This window comes from Phalangium opilio, unplaced genomic scaffold, assembly GCF_054372755.1.
Source record: "Phalangium opilio isolate 3A_F unplaced genomic scaffold, DU_Popi_V2 ptg000070l_1, whole genome shotgun sequence".
NCBI lineage: Eukaryota > Metazoa > Arthropoda > Arachnida > Opiliones > Phalangiidae > Phalangium > Phalangium opilio.
Genome location: NW_028324182.1, coordinates 11,401,637 through 11,423,779, shown reverse-complemented (window position 1 = coordinate 11,423,779; position 22,143 = coordinate 11,401,637). Strand labels below are relative to the sequence as shown.

The following is a 22,143-nucleotide window of genomic DNA, read 5'->3' as shown; positions in this document are numbered from 1 at the left end:
ACTAATTTTTCGGTGTAGAAAGGAATTGTAATGAATGATAATGTTGTCTGGGTTGCTGAGAGGTAAGTCACTATTGTAGAAAGTAAATTAACTAATTTTTTGGAGGGAACCATGAAACACTGTTCAGGTTGGTGATGTCCAACCGACCTTCACGAAAATCTCATGAAATCATGCCAGTTCTGTCATGAAATGAGACAAGTAAACCGCAAGGGAATGAAGTAAGGTCCTAATTCGTTAGGGAATTCCTGGAAATTCATTAAACAATAAGTTTAGTATAATTGTTTCACCCCTCAGCTAGGATTGAAGGCTCAGTACGATCAGAGATATTTGGACATACGCGTTCTACTTAATTCCGGATGAAAACCTTGTTTACATTGAACTTCGACTACATTGTACATGAGCACTTGACAAGTTCGATGGAAGTTGCACCTTAAATATCTTACAAAGAATTCGATGGTATTACTAATACGATAGAGCTAGCGAGCGCAGAAGTATAGTACACACCATGAACGCACCGGCAACTTGGTGAAAAGAAACTTCTTTCTAGAAAGAAGGGTGTTCATTCTTCTATGAAGACTATCGTCGTTCTTTTCTGTAAAGGCGGCGGCGGTGCTGCTGGATTCTAGAATCCTTTCCTCTTCGATAACAATGCAAACTGGCGTTGATCTAGCGAGAGGAGAAGCGTGATCGAGCGCCGACGAGAAAAGGATAATAGATCGGAACACGGAAAAAAATGAGGATAAAGGGTGAGGGGGAGAGTATAGGGCGATGGCCCAAAAGCGAGGGTGCGTGGGCGAAAAGGGACCCCTAGCCTGGAACCCTTAAGGAAGACCGTCCAAAAGGACTCAAGCCCCCATAAAGTAACGAGGAAGACTATAAGGCCCCGCTGCAAAAGTGGAGACAGAGTGTGTACGGAGCCATGGACTGGGCATACAGGGAAAATGGCGGCACCCAAGAAGCCTATGAATATTTCATGGAGGAACAATCTTTGGTGGCGCGAGAATGGAAACCTAGAGAAAAGAACCTCTATACAAGGGCTTTTCCTTTCTCGTCCGGTATCAACGCATAGTTATCAGAAATAAATATCCAGTTCCCCAACCGGCCAATTTCTGTCATTTGTTATTCAAAATTTAATGAAAATAGAAAATGAATACTCATAAGTTCCAACTCCAGTACAAATATCGGGACTGTCGTTCCTCTCTGAAGTACTACGCTATTATTTCTTATCGTTCTATATATTTTAGATTACTATGGCAATATAGAGTTTGGATTGGATTGGCTTGGCTAGGTTGGGCGAGTTGGGTGTCGACACGGGGGTCGGTTAGAATATTCTCTTCTGGATGGGCGAGTATACGCCACGCACTTCCACCTCTGCCACATAATAGCTGCCCCCTCTTTCTTACCCTGACAAGACCTCGAGCTGCTAAAGCTAACAAAGGAATTGGAGCCTTTGGACATGTACCCCTCTCGCGAGCGCGCGTCTCCCTTCAGATATGGGCACCATTACTAAATCCCCTCACCCGGCCAACCAACTACTCCATACCCTTACAGCATTACTACACGCACACTTCCCAATTGACAAGAGCTTGTCGTCTCGCGTTCCCTCTACCCTTATCCTTGTTTTTATCCCAATCGACAATTCAAATGACGAAAATGGCTGCCAATCGAATCCAATAGACGAGAAGAGAGGAGAAAGAAGAAGAGGAGAGATAACTATAACCCTTTAGAACCAATATACGTTCTTCTGAAGTGGCCTCCTTTTTTCGATCTCTCAGGAGTCCAGTTCAATTTGTTTGTACAGTTCTAAATAGGTCTTAAGTTGTCAACGGTATTTGTTGCCAACAATATAGTTCAGGGTCGAATAATTTAAATCATTTATCATTTTTGACATCCATTTTTGATTCCAGGAATAAATAATTGTCATTAACTTAATAATATGTCACAGGAAATATTGAATGTATATCTCGTAAAGAGTACAGTAAGAGTCGATAAACAATAGTGTAGGCTATCTCTCACTAATCCACAGTTAAGTACTAAGGTTAAACGTTGGTGGAATCACTTCAACTTGCAGACTGAGAAATGACGTACACTTTCCTGTATCAACTCTTTCCTCTCATTATTGTCAATTCGATAATCGTGACTGACAAAACTAAATAAAGATGAAGGGTCGAGGACATCCTCATTTCAAATGACAAAATTTATTATATTAAAATCTATTATATTGAAACGTTGGCACGGTTTAAAAATACAATGGGTATATTTACACTCAACTTCACGCGAGCTCATAATAAAGATACTTTTTTAAAAAATAAGGGGTTCACACCAATTACACTAACTATCGTACCACCGCCACTAAACTAAAACCAGACAAAAAAAAATTTCAGGGACGAAAAACATATATATATATATATATATAATCCGGCTTTTCAAAGAGTACCTATAAAAAAATTGTGTAAACTGGTTTTAATTTTTATAGACACAAAAAACCTATGCCTTAAAAGTCCTCTAACTGAGATTAACTGTATTTATTTCAACGACTGACTTGTCAAAAGACGTAGTCCACATTAGTTAACGAAAGATTGATTTTGATTACAGATCTATTTAAAATGTTTAAATTGTTTTTCCAATTAAGGGGGTATCTCTGCGCATGCGTCGTGCCCACGTGAATGTAAAAAAAAACGCGTAATTTTGGCGCCATAAGATTTAAGTTGAAATTGAATCGTAAACGCCCACAACAAGAGTTGGCGGACGTCAAGGTGGCGTGTTTCGATAAAATTCGTGTTTATATCTAAATACCATTTCCGTAATAAAAGTGGGAAGTATAACAGATTGTTTATTTCCGATAATGGAACCTTTCAATAAAAAGTATAGCTAGAAGGACAAGCCGAATATTCATTCCATTTCCTCTTAATACAACTTTGATTTACTTAAAAAGAGAGAGTGAAACTGTTATGGATTGGTTTACCCGCGTGAAAATATACGTGCTTGGAAGATACATAACATATCTTTCCACTCCAGCTTTATACAGCATAAAGTTCACGCATTTTCATTTTGAATTAACTAGAGTCAAAAAATAACGAAATGGGTGTAGAATTCAATATTTAAATACATATATTAGCGTTCAATGACACGCGCTAGAACAACCTTGAGTCACCTTGAATGGCTTGCAATAAACAGAACAACACCCCTTTGGTTTAAGTATACTTAAACATAAACCAAGAAGCGATATCTAGTTTACTAGGGAGAAGTTATAAATTCGCCACATTTTTAGCTTTATCTCCAGTCCAAACGTAGGTCCGGACTTAATCCCGCCTCTAAATTACAACCAGCATCTCATTGGTTCTTGAAAACGCACGTCAGCGCGACGCGAATGACGAAAATTACGTTTTTCCCTACTGAGGAGATGCGAAATAGCCCGGCCTTCTTCTACGTCCCCCCTTGAATTTTGAAAGGGGACTGGGACTATGGCGCGCGAATACTTAAGCATCTTATACCTTCTCCCTAGTAAACTAGATATCGCTCCTTGCATAAACCAAACGGAAATAGCCACCCACTTTTACAGAAAATAATAAACGCCTATAAAAAGCGCTGCAAAAAAACTATTACTTAAATATTTTGAAATTCGTATAACCTCTTTAAACGCCTTTAAAACACGACAACTTTAACCTCAAAATCCCAAGTATTTTGCAAAACAGGAAAACCAACATCTTCCAATCGCTAGATCTTTAGTTACTGAGTCTGTTTCTCTCCCCCCCCCTTTTTTTTAAATTTAAAATTCTCCGTGCGAGAAAGGTACGAAAAAATTCCTCACGAATAGTTAAGCCTCTTTTATGTACTAATATTTCGTGATCGCGTGCTGCTTATCGTTTCTCACGTTCTAGAATAATTCTCGGATTTTCGTTTTGTTAAGAGAAATTCCGTAAAAAACACTGGTAATTATTTAAAAATTAGTTACGGACTAAATAACCCGGGAAATGTAATGTGTACTGATTGTTTAACCCGAAAATAAAATTTGGGGTTTTAAAATAATGTGCTATTTTAATTCAATTATTAAAACCCTTTCATAAATATGTGCCAAATCAGTGTTATTTTTGGGATAATATGTGCCAAATCAGTGTTATTTTTGGGATAATATGTGCAAAATCAGTGTTATTTTTGGGATAATATGTGCAAAATCAGTGTTATTTTTGGGATAATATGTGCAAAATCAGTGTTATTTTTGGGATAATATGTGCAAAATCAGTGTTATTTTTGGGATAATATGTGCAAAATCAGTGTTATTTTTGGGATAAATATGTGCAAAATCAGTGTTATTTTTGGGATAAATATGTGCAAAATCAGTGTTATTTATCGGATAAATGTGTGCGAATTCAGTGTTATTTATGGGATAAATATGTGCGAATTCAGTGTTATTTATGGGATAAATATGTGCGAATTCAGTGTTATTTATGAGATAAATATGTGCGAATTCAGTGTTATTTATCGGATAAATATGTGCGAATTCAGTGTTATTTATGGGATAAATATGTGCGAATTCAGTGTTATTTATCGGATAAATATGTGCGAATTCAGTGTTATTTATGGGATAAATATGTGCGAATTCAGTGTTATTTATCGGATAAATATGTGCAAAATCCGTGGTTTTTTGGGAAAAATCTCCGTGAAATCAGCGCTATTTATGTGAGAAATTAGTGTTATTTTTGGCAAATCTTAAGTGCAAAAATGTGGGTGGTCTTCAATATAATTAGCGTTGAATCTCTCACATTATCTCGTTCATTAATTAGAAAACAATCCCAATTTGGGCGAGCTGGGAAGCTTTTCCTTTCTCGAACCTTCATAATAGACATAAACCGGTTTTAAATAAATAAAGAGAGTGAGAGTTTTAAAAACCACCATGACTAAAATTCGCAACGTTGCGTGAGAATTATTCGAGAAGGAAGCGAGTTCTAAACGATATAAGCAGACTGTGACGAAAAACTTAGCCCTTTTCCCATTCCTCCCATGCAACCCTTAAACCTACAAACACCTTGAACAAGTGAACGAACACCTCCTTTCAATTCATTCCTTTAACTTTACACTATTTAAAAATGTAAACACAAAAATTCCTCCCAAGTTATTCCACATCAAAGAGAATGGCACATATACCGACAACAACTCTGAAAAGCATATTGGCACCTAATAGTAAATACTTGTACCTAATAATAATATTAAAAGGTAAGAAGGTGCTAAAACTGTCTGACACAACACCTTTTAATTTCCATTCGCTCAATTTTCAAATAAATAAATAAATAAATAAATAAATAAACATTAGGGTTCATACAAAAATTCCCAAACCAATTTCTTCGATATTTCCAAGTTCAAATGCATTTAAAATTACACATTTTTTCCCGGTGTTTCTATGAACCCTGATAATTCCACACATTATGTTAGGGATAGCTTATTATTTTGTATCAAAAAATAATACTAGAAATTTACATAATAATAAAAAATACCGTAGAAAACAAAAGGCAGGAAATAATGGGTGAAAGACTCCATCCTTACATATCTAGCGTGTATATTTTTCTTAATGAGGGAAGACCATGGGATGGGGGACTAATATTTTATTTCTATAATATATACCATAAGTTTATAAGATATGTTCCATAAGTATGTCACTACCTATACTTCGTAATGCTAGAGGCTTAATGAGAGCTAGTTCAAGAACGACGCGAGAATTGACTATACTCGGTTTTGCAGTCCATCCTCCTATTTAGTCTGTACTAAGCCTTTGACAGCGCCTCACCAGGCGTCGTTTTACGAGAATCCATGACGTTTCACCTACGTCACTTCATGACAAGCTCTCATTAACGAGTGACACACTTATGGAACATATCTTATAAACTTATGATATACCTAATAAACGAAATGCGATTTAAACGACATAAGGGTCAATGGAACTAGTATTATAGGTTAAAAATAAAGGAAATATGCCGGATTTTTTTAACGAAGAGTTTTATAGAGCTCTCTTTTCTAATCAAAATACTCTCGCCCAAAGGAAAAGTCTCATAATAATAAAATTTTAAAAAATATATTTATTAAATAAATTATAAGAATTTCTATAATTTTAAATAAATTGTTTATCAGTCCACGGGTTTATAAACAGTATAATCAAGAAGTGATATCCAATTTCTTAGGGAGAAGGTGTAAGATGCCTAAGTATTCGCTCGACATAGTCCCAGTCCCCCCCCCCCTTTTTAAAATACAAGGGGGGACTAAAAGGAGGCCGGGCTATTTCGCTACACTCTCCTCAGTCGAAAAATACGCAAGAACCAATGAGATGCTGGTTGTAATTTAGAGGCGGGGATTAACTCCGGACCTACCATACGTTTGGACTGGAGATAAAGCAAGAAATGTGGATGAATGAATTTATACCTTCTCCCTAATAAACTAGACATCACTTCTTGATTGTATAATCTATTTATAGCCAAAAAAACATTATATTAAGCCGTAACGTCTACAGATAACTTCCATAATTTCCTAAATTACTAATCTAGACTACACCCTCACGGTCTAAAATTTCAAACTCGCAACAAGAACTCTTCCTTTAAAAAAATATACTTTATATATATATTTTTTTAGTCGAGCGATGATATAGACCAGTTTTTCAGGCCCCCCTCCTCCCCCCACTAAATTTTTACGCGAAGAAATCAAGAACGGCTCTACAGGATGATGGGAAAAAATAATGCCATGGGCAAAAGTACCCGCCCTCTCACAGCGTACTTCTACGATCTTATGCACGCTCCCCTATAATTCCCCCTTAAAAAAATTGTTCCTTAACTTTCTCCGGCACATATCAAAGGTATACCTAAGCTAAATAGACCTTGAGAAGAAAAAGAAGAGAGAGAGAAGAAAAAAATGTTAGCGCGTCGGGTCAGTCGAGGCCAAACTTCAGCAGAAGGGAATGAAAATTCGCCTAGCAAAAAAAATGAAAAATACAGTGCCAAACATGGATCATGATGCTACTGACATAAAAATGTTCTAAGAGAGAATTTCCGATTGCAGATAATTTTTAGATTTAATTATTTTTAAAGTAAACCTGCGTTTTATGGGTTCAAACATAATATCCGATTTAATAGGGAGCTAACAGTTCTGACCCTAAAACGTCACACCCTTCTATCTCTTACTGGAGTTTCATCCCCCCCTAACGGTTGGAAACAGTATTCTACGCGCAAAAATGCCAACCAGAGGGGGGCTGTGTGACGTCAGACTATCTCTTCCCCCTTGCCTGGTGTTGGCTCCCTACAGGCATTTAATTTAATAAGCCTCGCAATTTTTATAGCAATTTACAACTGAACTAGAGATATTGATATGATATTGGCTTCCATCTGACCTTAAAACGCCCTTCCCATCCCACTTTAGTTTAAAATAAGTTTTTTATTCGATGTTCTATTTATTTTTGGGGTGTTATTATGCTTAGTTTTAACCTTTATCGACGTAAATTGCTTGATAGAGGTTACGGTAGCGAAAGGGGAGTCCGTTTGTTTCGCGCTTGTATTTTTTTTTTTTGAAAGGAGCGAGGAGGCTTTACGCTCGGACCGGGGTGGGGGTTGCGGGGGTTGGGATCTGTAGAAAAGGAGTTCAGTTTCTGCGGCATTTCGATGTTCGCGGAGCTATCGATTTTTAGGAGAATCGTCTGGAAGAGGAAGGAAGGAAAAGGAGGTAAGGCAGGCAAAGAGGGCCAACATCAGAGTTACAGAGCCGCAGCGGCTCAGTTCCGCAGCTAGCTAGCTAGGCCTAATTTTTGACAGTACACGGCGCGTTTACCGCGACAAGCGGAGAGAGCTTTTCCATTTAAAAATACGTAAGAACCACAGTTTCGATCGTTTTTGGTGGAAAAAACCACCTTGAAAATAGCAACTTATTCCCACCACCTTTTAGGCTTAAATCGAAAGAAAAAAATCATTTCATATGAGGTGATGATGCGACTGAGTTGCGGTTAAATACGATGGAACCAATACGAAATACTACCGAGTTATAAAGAAATAGGTCAAAAATAGACCTAAGTAGGCTTAAGGATTAGGGGAGCCGGAATAAGGTACGGCGGGGGCGGTTAGAGGAGAGGTCTGAAAATGGGGTTAAAGAGCGTTTGGAAGGTTGAATAAGGGGTAAGGCTTAAAAGGAGATTTCCGAGGATAATAAAGAGGTTGAAAAGATAATCCTACCTGTAATGAAGGCCCACAAACATAAGAATAAAGCCAGCAGCTGGCATGATTTCTTCAAAATCATCTCATCTAGAGTTCCAAATTCGAAACGTTCGCCGCTCCTTCTCCAGTGTCTCAAAATCCAGCGTGTCGTCGAATTTCGATGATCAAGGGCAATTAATCTCGATGGGATAAACCGGGCGTTGAGAATTTATCGTTATCCGCCGTGGAGCGAGCGAGTCACCGATGTCCGTACACATTTGCCGGACTTTGGGGAGGCGTAGTCCGCGAGCCGCAAAGCCCTTTCGGCTCCCTTGCACCAGAAAAAGCCCCGTCGAGCTGGCTTCTCCCTAGTAGAACCGAAACTGTAGCGACCGCGAGAGAATATACGCTGTAGTCCCTAATTCGCGCTTTGTCCACTGCATTTAGAATTGAAGAAACCGATTTTATCACTATCGGAAACGGTAAAACTCGAGAAAAACTCCTTCTCAGAACATTTTCCTTTTCGTTATCGAGAAAAATTCATTCGCCTTTCCGAAATAATGTCGGCGACATTATTTTCTTCCGACTCTCCCTCGCGAAAGCCGGCAACGCGAAAGCCAATGAAACGCGACCGGACGCCTCTAGCGGTCGAGCTCCGCTTACAACCGACGTCACCAATCGATATTCCATAATCTGAAAGTGCCAAAAATAAAAATTAATAAAATTATTATAAACGCATTTATATTAAATTCAATAAACTTTTAAATACTAGTAAATATTTTCAACCATAAATTTAACAATAAAATTTATTAAAATTTAACAAGAATAAACAAAACCTCTATTGAAGAGATGGCGCTACAAGCGCATCCCCTGATCTAACATATTTAACTCCCGTAGATTTTGTTCCCTTCCCCATCAACCCCCCTCTCATTTTCTACATCCGCGTGTCCGCAAGAGCACTGGTAAATTTTTTTAGCAATTTTTATGATCATTAAATTAATATTAAATATAGATATTAGTTTTTTAAATAAATTATAAGTGAGGGAACTTCTCTGGCTACTTTTTTAAATAACTTTAGACTATATAATTTAAATCATAAAGGTTTATAAAAATGAACTCGATATTCCGCCTTAAATAGCCAAGGCTTAGGTAGGAATTTCATTAAAAGTTAAATTTCTTTTTCACAGCCAAGATGCAGATCTTCGTAAAGACCTTAACTGGTAAAACCATTACCCTAGAAGTTGAACCTTCTGATACAATCGAGAATGTTAAAGCTAAAATTCAAGATAAAGAAGGTATATTAACTATTAAACTTTGCTCTCATAGTCATAACCAAACTAAAATCATGTATGTTAATTAATTCATTTCATAGGCATCCCTCCGGATCAACAACGTTTGATCTTTGCCGGTAAACAATTGGAAGATGGACGTACTCTTTCTGATTACAATATCCAGAAAGGTTAGAGAGACTAACATTAATTAAATTGTTGAATTATAATTAACTTAATCAATATTATTCTAGAATCTACCCTTCACTTGGTTTTGAGATTGAGAGGTGGTGTTATTGAGCCTAGTTTGAGAATTTTGGCCCAAAAATATAACTGCGACAAAATGATCTGCCGCAAGTAAGTAAAAATTAACTGATACAATTATTTAATCATGATAATTATAAATTATCCATTGATTTGCAGGTGTTATGCCCGTTTGCACCCAAAGGCAACTAACTGCCGCAAGCGGAAGTGTGGCCACTCCAACAACTTGAGACCAAAGAAGAAGCTGAAGTAGATTGTTATAAAATGTACAACTTACTTTGTATTTGGTGACAAAATTTGGGTTGTAAAAATAAAATTTCCCGCTAACATCAAAAGTCTTTGTTATTATTTGAAAATACATAATTAAAACTACACCTATTTTAGTTAATAAATTATAGCTAGGCTTAAATAATACTTAATTGATGGGTTAATTAAAATTAATTTTAGTTAATGGAAACTAATAAGAAAAAAATACAAAAATGGCTGACAAGTGACAACACGAGCAGGCTGGGAAATAGCACACTTCCTCTGGTCCAAAACCAGTTTATTAATTGCTTGGACTAGTTTTTAAATTCAAGAAGTGGGGGTTACTGGTCCTCGGGACCAGTTTTTATTAATTGCAAATCTATTGGAGAGCAAAGGCTGGGACCAGTCCGGAGACCAGTAAATGATTTCAGCCACTAGGGGGTCACTGGTCCAAAGGACTAGTTTAAAAATTATCCTTATTTCCCAGCCTGCTGACAAGTGACAACACGAGGTCAATTTTCCACAGCTAAAGCACTAGGCGCCATCTATGAGATTTTTGCCAAAGCGGGAAATTCAAAATTGAATTTTTCTTCTTGTGTCGACGCAAAATTAGGAATTCTTATTCGAGGACTAATTTAAAATTATATTCTTAAATTTAACATTTAGATTAAAAAATTAAAGACTCCCTTGGGTAAATGGAGCCGTAAAACGTACAGGATCTGTTAAAATGGTCGATAAGGGTTACTTCTCCCTCATTTTCCCACTTACTGGAATATCTAGTGTTTCTCGTTCTCAATGTAGCCTAGAGCCGTAGGAGCTTTCTGTACTCTGACAGGTGTTATTAGCATAACCTGGAGGGGAAAAGGAAGAATCATAAAGCAGTGACTGTACCGAGCGAACTGAAATTATAGAGGAACGGGGACGTTCAAACACACGAAGACGCCCGATCGAATATACTAAACTTGGTAATCCTATGGTAGCCTTGAAAAAGGAAGGACTTTGGAAAAAAATTTAATATTCGATCCGCGTCGTCGGAGAGACTATAGCGACAGTGGAAGAGTGGGTTCCACGATAGCCATTCGGCGTTGTCGCCTTCAAGCTTCGGCCAGTAAACGAGTCCGGACTAACGATCGGTCACCTCACCCTGTTTAACGCGTTTAACCCAAAAATTACCGGAAGCCGGTGGCCGCGAGCATTCCTCTGAACAGCGGGTTTGAAAGGTTCCCCGCCGAGTGGGACAAAGAGAGACGTTATTCGAATGGAGAACCTCGACGAGGATGGTGACCCTAGGCGATGGTAGTGACATTACCCGATTCGCGCACCCCGGAGATAGGAGACGTTAATGACAATGACCACATTCAACATTTGGAAGAAGAAGAGGATGAAGGACACGGAGAGAGTGACGCGGAAGATGTTGAGGTTCTGTTGGACGATGAGGAGGACAATCACGATTCCGACATGGAATTGGACAATATTCCCGACGATAGTAGTGTCGACCCCGAAAAGAGCAGTACCAGAGCCAGGACTCACGTCATCACGAGGTAACGTTGACCATGGATATGGTTTCATTATTTTTAGTTGGACCTAGGTTTAATTTCGGGTTCTCGTATGTTTCTATGAATCTCTGACAATAGAGTCTATACTAAACGGCATTTTTCGCCAAGCGTCGTCGTTTGCGAAAAATTGCATTGAAATTCAATGTTAAAATTCCAATACATATAAATGAAGCTGCTACTGTTTGAAAAGTTACGAATCACCTATAAGTTAATGTATAGTCAAAATAACTATAAAATTCAATAACTAATAAAATGAATTGAGTTACGTGTATTTATAAACTATAGCAGTCAATATTCCATGTATTTTAGGCTTTTAGCTAAATAAGACTTCTCCCCTGCCATTCGCAAATTATTAGAAAAGCGTGTTCGATTGTACGGGTTTTCGAGTTGCAAGCCAAAGTAATGAAAATAACAAAAAAAAATGGAGCACTAGCATGCGAGTTCCCGCCCAAAAAGAAACTCTCCGACATACCACTTACCCGTACGAAACGATACGGTTTTTGGCTTTCAATACGGTTAATTTCGTAACATTGTAAATGGCTATTTTCTATTGGGAATCATGCAGGTCTCGTTCCACCAGCGATTTATACGTTTGCGACTTGGAAGAGGAAGCGGTCAACGCGACGCTCGACGACGTCGTGGTTAGCGAACCCGAACCGGACAGAGTTCAAAGCAACCCCGAGCAAGACTCTTCCGGGGTCATTCTCTCCTCTTCGACTCCCTCGCTCAAATCCCTTCGTGATGGAAGATACACTCGACAGAGGAGCACATTGCCATTATATTACGAGGTAATCAAATTGAACCACCCAACCCAAACAAAAAAATTAAGTAACTAATAAGGATTCTTATCTAGCGATCGCCGAGCGTTTCCTTAAAGGAAGATCCGTATAATAATTTACTCCAAACGAGCGCGGAAAAAGTGCTAAACAAATTAAAATCGCGACAACTGATACTCTCCCAAGAACAACTTAGTTATCGCCGTAACAGTTCGGTACCCCAAGTGTTGAATTCGGTCCCGCGCAAATTGAAACCGCTCTTCTCCGGGGAAGAAAATAAAAGGACTTCGGTTAACGAAGATCGCGATATCGAATCCCAATTATCCTCCTGATCATATCGACAATTACCCTCGAGTCCGAGCAGCGACAGTGCAGTCACTTCAGTATTTAAGACTCTCTCGAACCAAGAGCGATTTCATTAAATGTTCGATGTCCCGCGGCGTAACTCGCGAACGCGTACAAAATAAAATAGTCTACCAGAAAATCAAAATAAAATAAAACATAAAAATATTTTAAAACTCGTTAAACGTTAAAATTTTTTCAAAAATTTAAATGTCCGTCCACCTGTAAATAAGCTGTTTTTCAAAATACCCAAAAATACCGTAAATTATTGTAATAACGTTTCCTCCTTTTTACTTTAGTTTATGCATTGTACGATATAAGTAAAAGAGAAAAATATATAGTAAAATATATGTCATGATAAAAAAAGAAGGTGCATACGCGAAAATAAAAGCGAGTTTTCGTATTGATTCTAACAGCGCCTTGTGTGTGTATTTTATTATAACACCGTTAAGTATAGAAATACGTCAGAGATAGAGTTCGTTTCGGCCATAATTTTTCCCTTCCCACAGAATCCCTCGCCCCTTCTTTTCCCGCTAAATGAAATCGACACAAAAATAAGAGTTTGTTTACCGTTCGTGACGTGCCATTTCTATTTGCAATATGAGAGTATACCCCTACCTTGCTTTTTATTTTCGTACACCCCAGAAACACACCAAAACATACTCTAAAAACCCTTAATTTTCAAGAAGGAAAATTATACTAAAGAACTGCCAGGGAGTTCTCAAAACATACTAAGTAAAAGTAGCTGAAAAGATACGATCGTCAATTCAGATGAATTCTAAGATATTGATCACAGAGTTTTAAATATTTTTCTAGAGGTAGAATTTTTTAAATAAACTGCGAAGAGCTTCTTCATATAAGATTCTCTATTTTTATTGATCTTTCACGGCTAGCGTTTTCAATTTTCCCGTGAAAAGCCAGGGTCCGAGTCCCTAAGAGGCAACAGGAAACTCGACCTCAATTCGGTCCTATGTTAAAAACCCCCCTTGAGAAGCCATAGCCGCGAGATAATTAACATCAAAATAAACAAAAATGGCGGAAAATGGGAGTTTATCAAACTCCTCCCATTTGACATTCCTAACCTTGAATTTACACTCAATGCACGCGACGAGAAAATGACCGGAATGACGTGCAACGCAAATTTAAATATGTTCCGTAGGTCTACTATACATTAAAAGGTCTATTTCGAGGGAGAATTAGCAAATGGAAAATATCGAAATTTTCTTGTCCAGGACGGTATTGCATTTGTATATGTAGAGAAAATGGGATTAGAATGACTGTGTTACGTCATTAAAGAGAGGGTGAAATCCCTTATTGGATTAATTTTTATTTACACAGCGCTTTGAGTTGAGTGCTTTCCATTAAGGTTATGTTTGCCAGTTCAAATTTCAGCGACGAAAGAATGAAGCTTCAGATTGTAGATAATGGTAAGAAGAATCGCCCTTCTATGGATTTGTAAAGCGTGAAATGTTGTATTACAATTGTCAGCGAACGAAAGGATTACGACAACTCAGTTATTATAGGAGGTGTATCTATAGGTAAATAAATAAACAAATATATAATAGAGATTGATTTAAAAATCCCGTAAAGGTGTTGAAAAGAAAAATTGTCACCCGCAGGATAAAAGATTGTCGAGAGAGCTCCTTTGTGCCAGTTGTAACGCGCTCAATCGATTGTTACCTTAGCCAAGAAAACGCTGTAACAACCGCACGAGGTTATAACAACAACACTTGAAAATTTACTAGACTTGTGCTGAATTGATATAAAATTTTATGAAAGAAAAAATTGTCTACAAACTGATAAAGTCAATAACATTAGGCCTGTACTGACTTTTAAGGAAATTAGGCGAAAAAAGCTCCACCTTCTACAATAGCTTTCACATTAATTGTTTACGTGCATTAATTAGAGTTTTCATTTTAGATGATTTCCTCATAGGCTAAAGTCAGGAATTTATTGAGACACCCTCTGAATATTGACCTAATAATTAATGACAACTCTAAGAATACATATTCATTTCGACGAAAGTCATAAATGAATCAATTCGCGCGATGAAACTCATTAAAACTATTTTGGCGGCTTAAAGTGGCGAGCTATAAACGGCATCTCGCGCTTGGTCAAGTTTCGCTTGTAACTTTATCAGACGCTAAATATTACTAGCGCTACATTTTTCTTTTTAGATAATAACGTGCTGTGGTCAAACCAATTATTAGTCTTTAGCGTGCCATTTGTTAATAACTAGTCGCTTGAGGGCTTTGGTGAAACACATAACAAAGTAAGTTACACAAGTTATTTTCAAGGATTTTCACGGTCGATCTTAATTCCTCGAGTAAAATATATATAAATATACAAAATACTTCACGTATTTTGTTTGATAATTATAGTTATGGACATGTAATGGTTTCAACTGCTCAGTCTACGTCGGAAAAGTCGAAGTTGCTTTACTTTAGAAGAAAAAAAAACCGTTTATCCCGTTTTGTTCATTTGGGTTTAACGTAATTCCTGTTATTATTAAATTATGTTATATCCCGTTTGGTTTAATTGCATTTAATAGTCAACTGTCACGTGATTTTTGTTGTTACATAATTTTTACGTTATATCCACTATTTTCACGTAAATTGGGAACGATAAGTAAGATTAATACCTTACCTAAACCAGATGACCTAAAACTAAACCTTAAAAGTCACCCGAAACTCTGCTGGAAACGAAATATAAGATTATAGAGAACATCTGTCTAGAAAATGAAGGATTATTGCTAAGAATATATACATGTTTCCCTTGAAAGACTGATTACCATAAACACGTATCTGAATTACTTTTCGGAAGGAAAAAATATGAAGAATTGCAAAAGGGATTGATAAAGAGAGTCGTTTATTCTCCAAAACAAAATTGACCTCGGCGAGAGAGTCTCACGTTTGTTTAGCATAATCCAATAAATCGAACTTCATTTTGCCAAGCGTAGTTTCTATTAGAATTAGGTCTAGGACCGGACACCAGTACTGGGTATTTTTATGAGAAAGACAACCGAGTGTCACCGGCGTATACTCATAATTCGTCGATGGTGTTTATTTTTCCGAAGAGTTATTATTGAGTCACGTGGAAGGGGCGTAGCTAGAGGGAGAAACTTAATTTTCCTTCTTCAAACAATAGCGATGAAGTAAACAAAGACCCAATCTCAATTTCAAGGTTCGGGATAGACGCGGTATTTACCCAAACAATAGTTTAACTAACTAAGCGTTGCCTTAATTTTGCTTTATTCTACCGTGAAAATGTTTTCGTGTTAGTTTTCAGTGATTAGACTGAACAATTAGTTTTACTTTACTGTGCCCTTAACGTTTTTGTCAGCATTAAGAGAGTAATTGCATTTATTGCATGTCGTGATTCTTTACCTTTTTCTTACATAAATTCATTAATCCTACATGAAGCATGATTCATAATTAAATTTATGGAGTTCGTTTCCGTATATCGCGGGTACGAAACAATTAAATAACGACATAAATATCCCATTAATCTTGATCATTAACCGTGAATAATTTTGATGAGAACGAAATTTCGAATCTGGGTGTTAAGGCTAGCGCACACCTAACGTCATCGGACGGACCGCACGGATCGCACGCATCGGATAATTTTCTTCAACTGCGCACACTAAATTCGGAGCATTCGGATTTCCGAACGTGCGTATGAGCAATTGAGCATGCGCGGCGGAATACTCAGGAATTTTCAAAATGCGCGAAATTTCAAACTAGGCTTAACATAGTGGCTATAGTTGTGCGTGTTTTTTTTCTAGCAAAATAAGCATTTTTTCTGATTTTTCCCGGATTAAATTACTAACCGGAAACACCTTTCAACTTGAAATAATGTGGTAAACCTAGAAAATTTTCTTAATCTTAAAAGAGCGCCATTTTATGTTTCATCAACACATAATCTGAGCATTCGTAAAGCGATTTTTGTCTTAGCTCCGTACGGACCATACGGATTGTATGCCCCTATCGGGAATCCTCGTCGGCATTGCCGACATCCGATACGTACGATGCGGACAGATGAGCGCGTTCTCATTTGAAACAATGATAATAATAATAAAATCCGATGCGTGCGATACATGCGGTCCGTCCGATGACGATAGGTGTGCGCTTGCCTTTAGAGAACCATAAAGAATTTACAAGTCCAGGTAAACCCTTGCTACAATAAAAAAATACTAAAAATTTATAAGGTATCGTCTATACCGAGTAAATAAATATAATAAAAAATCCATTTAAGTATTATGAATAAATAAAAACATTCCTGGAATCAATAGATAAAAATCGGTATAGTGTCGAATATGAAAAAGGAGTTACCTAATTTTTTTCCTTTCTGATTTCTCTTTTCGTTTCTCTATTTTTGGAAGCATTTTATATTAAGCCGGTCAATCTAACGACCAAAAAGGTCAAAGGTGACCAACTTCTAAAGTACAAAGTTCAAGGTTTGGGCGGGAGTTCAATTATAGACCCGCCTAGAAACCTAATTACTAACTGTGTGTAGGATAACATTGAAATTCATGACCCTATATCACGTTTCTTTTCCAAAGTTCCTCCTCTTCCTGTTCCGGTCGGAAACGATATTTTTTTCTCTATACTTTCTTTCTTAACCTTCTCTAATCACGCGTGAATTTTTAACAGTCCCTTATGATCTAAATCCGGCTAAAAATCATCATAGCCTCTACTCTTTCATAGTAAGTCATAAGTCGTTTATGGAGGAGTGAAAGTCACAAGGTTAATGAGAAACTTATACAAGTTTAATTATTTTCCCTCGTGAAAATGAAATGATTGCCAAGCTTTAAATTATCGGCCAGAACCTAAAGGGAGGGAAAAGTTAGACCTAGCAACTTTCGTGCGAAGGCGGAGGCTTAAGGTGTCAGAATCAGAAGGGTGAAATGACAGACTGAAAATGCAAAACGGTATGTCCTTGAAGTCAGTTGAGAATAATGTAGAAGGTAATTAAAGTCCTAATATTAATTGGATTTGGACAACCTGAAAGGTTCATTATTATATGTCGAGAGGTTAAATTGTAACTGTGTCAATTATTTATTAACCTATATAAAGACTAAACCTAAAATCGAACTACGCAGAAGTTATTATATTGATATAAAATATATAAATTTGTGAAATCCATTCACTGCTAACCCACAGACTTAAGTACTAGTTGCCGAGAAAATATTTTGGTTCGGGGCCTTATAAGTTACTAAAACTCCTGACACGATTACCTACGTAAATATTTTACCAAACAATTCATTACGTTTAATTACAATAATTATTTTTATCGCTTTCTATTGAATTTAGATAAAACCGATAGATAATTAGCAATAAGTCTTCGTGCACGTCTCTTTAAAGGTCTAACCGTCTTTTCTTTGTCTCCATTATCTAAGTCCACTACTCTTATATCACCATTACTTCTGGAGGCAGACCTTATAAAAACGCATCAGTAACCTGAATGTAACGTAACATCTTAGATCTTCTCTATACATTGGCTTCAACGTTTGCATTATTAAAAAGAAATGTATAAGAAAAAGAAAAACTTCGAACCTTCTTCGAGAACTTCCCCTTTCACAATCGATCACGCGATATTCTTACGTATAAACGGTACCTGACCTTTCAAATATAGACATTCTTAATAGAGATAATTTATAAACGAAGACGATAATGATCGCTAACAACGAAATATAACGATAGAGTGATTAAATTACGGTGGAAAATATAAAACCATAATCGTTAATAAACGATTTATGGAAGAGATAATGGCTGTTTCGATCAAAAAATTAAGCCAAAAATATAATCGATAACAAGCTCTGTAAAGGAGAGGAGAGAGTTTGTGAGACTAAATAGTAATATGTTCTAGTAAAACATCATTAACCTAGCGGGCGGGTAAAAGACCTAGTCAAGCTAAGTCAGGAACAAAGGCTTACCTGAAATATGCAAAGTCTCGCTCGCCAGTATGAAACTATTGATTAACCTTGGTTACAGCAAAGTTTTGGAAAAATGATAAATTCACAAAGAATTTACTAAATTCATTCATGATTATTGTAGCTTTCAAGATATATTAAAGAGCCATTATTTATTTCATTAAAGTTTTCTGGATTAATAATTAGTAATTATTCATGTTGAAATTTATAAATTCATGGCTTAATTTGCCTTAGAATATAATTTAAAACTTTGTACCGTATAATAAGAAAAATAGAACTCTTAGAGTCTAAACTAACTCCAACATTTAATGACCTTTAGGTTTAATAATTTACTAAAAGCTAAAGTTACACCAAGAATCGTGACAAAAATAATGATTATTTGAGAGCTATCTTATCTATCATAGCCCAGTCTAAATATAGTCTCATGGGGTTGCGGTCATTCCCGGGTTTGACCAGTCTATGTTTAGTAAAAGGGAGTGAATTTTGGCAACAATGATTTATATTTACGATCCACGCCCAATTTTAAAAATACAGACACTTTTCTGCTGACGGTATTAATAACCTCGCCATTCTAATTATTATTTTTGAACCTTGAGACGAAAGGGTTAAAGCACGGTGCTTCGATAATAAACTCAAAATCTCATTTACATATCGTCTCTCCATAAAGACGAAAAATCTCAAATTTTAATTTAACATTTAATTTAAATATTCATGAGGTTTGGAACATTTTGGATTTAAAATGTAGAGAGTAGATGGTGTGTAGATGGAGCCCACTACTGTTTTGAAGTAAAATCAATAGTTTTCATTGATTTGAAAAGAGAACATACTCCATAAAGGTGAAATAAGTACATGTCAGTAGATAAATCGATTTATAATGATATAAATTCCGTAAAATAGGTCAAGAAAAATATGAATAAATCAATAGAAATGTATTGGGGAAAAAAATAAAATAAGTAAATATGGGTGAACTAGAAACGTCCTGGCCTAAATTTAGTCTAATAATAAAGGGGTATTTATTTATGAAGATAGAAGGAGCTCCTTTCTAATCTGTGTCTCAAAATGGAACCCTACATACCAATATTAAGCCTGCCTCGCTCCCTAATTGCAAAATTTTGTATGGTCTCTATTTACTTAGCAAAAATTTTAAAATAAAAACTGTATGTTACCCCTGGATTGTTGCTTCACCCAAAACATTACTATATTGCGGGTTAAACATTTCAACAGGCGCTGCTAAGAAACACACTAGATAGTTTCACCCTAATTGTCGGCTTCTCCAAACTGCATATGCAAAATAAAATAATATAAGTGAATAAAGGGTATAAATATCCGGGTATAAACCAAGAGGCTAATATCGATAGTAAAAAGGACAATGTAATAAAAGGACTTATCACACCGATACCACCCCGTTCCCTAAAAGATTTTTATTGGTTTCCTAGACCGTGTGGAGGAAGAGGAGAGATGATAGAAGTCCGGGAAAGACTAGCTCCGAGAGAAGGCGGGATGGAAAATAGGTAATTGATGTTGCGGGACTCGTGTTCCACGGTACCTCGCTTATCGTGAAGGGGTCTGGTCGTAGGCGCGCGCGAGGCGAGCGGTGAACGATCGGACACGTCATTTTAGGGGCCATTTCGTGCCAACATAGCCTCGTCGCGACCCCAACCGAAATTGCGCGCCTTTTTACCATTATGAGGAACTTAGAAGGGTTCCTTCCAATATCTTCCTCTTCACTCTCGATCTTTGAGACGACTAGAGGACCAACTGAGAGAGAAGGGAATACGTATATAAGGAAGGATCTATGCCCTCAGGAAGAAAAAAAGAGAGTACTAAGGAAACTTTTACCCACTAAAACGAACGAATATTGCTCGCTTAGAGAGCCCGGACCAACGTCCAATTACGTCCCGTTCGCATTTAATTATTAATTTATTCATAAAAAAGGTAAAGTTCAAAACTAATGAATATATAACTACAAACTATTTAAATATTACATGGTACTAAATTAAAAAAATCTATCTAGTTCAAATTCTCTCTTCAATTTAAAATTAAAGGCTTATTAGAAACAAATAGGTGGGGGTTATTAATGAAGAAACATAAGTCAATTTGGCTTAGCAACCCTATCCCTCAATTCCAATAAATAAATAAAATAAATAAATGTTTTGAAGTATAAAATCCGGTAAAAAATTCGAACAAGCATCGTTCGTTATGTTTCTCTATGCAGGGATATAAAACAACAAATATTTTTATGAGACATACTTTCAGTACATGGAGAAGGTATCGATATTTCAAAGTATATGGTATCAAGTGATCCAAAAATACCCTCCAATCATAAAACCTTTTACGTATGTAGAAAAGGAATAGATCATAAAAACAAAACAACACAGGATATATATAAACAAAACAAAACAGATGGGAACTAGTCCATATTTCGGTGGTCGGAATACTTTTGTTGGTTTCTATATGTATTTCTCTTTTGGAAGCGGGGATTTTTAGGGATTTATATCCAGCAGTAAAAGGGAGAGAGAGAGAGAGAGAGAGAAGAAAAAATCTCCTCAAGACGGAAGATTGTAAGAAGGTGGGATGATGAACGAGATGGAGAAGGAGGAGTGAGTGAGAGAAAGATGCCAGGGGTCGCTCGCGCGCCAATCCCGAGATCGGGAGGTCCCGAAAGATGAGTCTTTCCTATATAGATCTCTTAAAGAAAAAGAGCGAGAGAGATTTAACCCCAGAGCCGGATCCGTCAATCCCTCGATATTACGGGCTTAGGACCTGAAGCAAAAAAAAAGGGACTCTCACGCCTGGACTCAGGAATCCTTCGTATTTGTTTTTAAGCAGCGAAGCGAAGGAAGGCGCTCTCGAGCGGAGAGGAGAAGAAAAAAAAAGGGTCCTCGACCTCTTATACCTGTAAAACGAAATCCCGCCAGAGTTCAGGGGTCACCTCGGATTTCTTCCAACACTTCTACGGCTGCTACATTCAAAGGAGTATAAGAATTGGTTTTTTTACACGCTCGATTCGTTCTCTTAGTTCGGCTGAATTGAATCAAAGTGTCGACTTGGTTAGAGAGTGTGTCACTAGATAGTAGTTGTAACTCTATTCAGGCTTCGATCGTGGACTGACTTTCATAGCCGGAGAGGCCGTAGGAAAAAAAGAACCAACTCTTATATAGTGTGAAGACATTCTTACTCTCAGAATTCTCGGGCCGGTAGACCTTTTTTTAACCAAAAAATCAAACAATGAAAGAAGGAAAAAGTTTTTTAGGGAGGGAACTTACCGACATGTTTGAGTTTCGAGTCACATCTGTAACCGCCTTTTTCACAAAAAAATACTGCTTTTACTTATACAACAAATCCTTCAAATTTTTTTTTCTACTCTGAATTTTTTTTTAAATTCGAGAGGACTAGGAAACTACTGTATTCAAAAAAACATCGTATAGGGAAACGTTTCATTGGTTTGTGTTGTGACCAGTAGAATTTTGTGAAGACGATATTGGAATACTAAATTTTTATTTTCTTTCCGATTTTTGATATGTACGAACGAAAAGTTTATGTCCTTATCTACAGAACATACTTTCGCAATGGAGCATTTTATTTTTCAAGTCAGTT

At 36.9% G+C, this 22,143-nt stretch overlaps 3 protein-coding genes across 4 annotated transcripts in view; 2 read left to right on the top strand and 1 right to left on the bottom strand.

The window, feature by feature from the left end:
* LOC149661629 (uncharacterized) overlaps positions 1-22,143 on the bottom strand; it is a 161,886-nt gene that overhangs the window by 121,948 nt on the left and 17,795 nt on the right. For both annotated transcript variants that reach the window (XM_089843128.1, XM_089843129.1), the window contains exon 2: positions 8,202-8,855. In XM_089843128.1, the coding sequence (XP_089699254.1) occupies positions 8,202-8,265 (64 nt within the window). In that variant the 5' untranslated portion in view covers positions 8,266-8,855. The remainder of the gene's footprint in view (positions 1-8,201; positions 8,856-22,143) is intronic.
* RpL40 (ribosomal protein L40) lies at positions 9,047-10,029 on the top strand. The gene is made up of 5 exons (XM_089843193.1): positions 9,047-9,124; positions 9,350-9,457; positions 9,535-9,621; positions 9,685-9,787; positions 9,854-10,029. The coding sequence occupies exons 2-5, from the start codon at positions 9,355-9,357 to the stop codon at positions 9,945-9,947; spliced, it is 387 nt and encodes a 128-aa protein (XP_089699319.1). The 5' UTR covers positions 9,047-9,124; positions 9,350-9,354; the 3' UTR covers positions 9,948-10,029.
* Positions 10,159-12,665, top strand: LOC149661631 (uncharacterized). The gene is made up of 3 exons (XM_089843185.1): positions 10,159-11,481; positions 12,062-12,284; positions 12,350-12,665. The coding sequence occupies exons 1-3, from the start codon at positions 11,234-11,236 to the stop codon at positions 12,602-12,604; spliced, it is 726 nt and encodes a 241-aa protein (XP_089699311.1). The 5' UTR covers positions 10,159-11,233; the 3' UTR covers positions 12,605-12,665.

Excerpts from the sequence above, each read along its gene's own strand:
- RpL40 (XM_089843193.1), top strand. The coding sequence starts at position 9,355 with ATGCAGATCTTCGTAAAGACCTTAACTGGTAAAACCATTACCCTAGAA. Across the intron at positions 9,458-9,534 it reads TAAAATTCAAGATAAAGAAG|GCATCCCTCCGGATCAACAA; the intron begins GTATATTAACTA and ends TTCATTTCATAG. Across the intron at positions 9,788-9,853 it reads GACAAAATGATCTGCCGCAA|GTGTTATGCCCGTTTGCACC; the intron begins GTAAGTAAAAAT and ends ATTGATTTGCAG.
- LOC149661631 (XM_089843185.1), top strand. The coding sequence starts at position 11,234 with ATGGTAGTGACATTACCCGATTCGCGCACCCCGGAGATAGGAGACGTT. Across the intron at positions 11,482-12,061 it reads AGGACTCACGTCATCACGAG|GTCTCGTTCCACCAGCGATT; the intron begins GTAACGTTGACC and ends GGAATCATGCAG. Across the intron at positions 12,285-12,349 it reads CATTGCCATTATATTACGAG|CGATCGCCGAGCGTTTCCTT; the intron begins GTAATCAAATTG and ends ATTCTTATCTAG.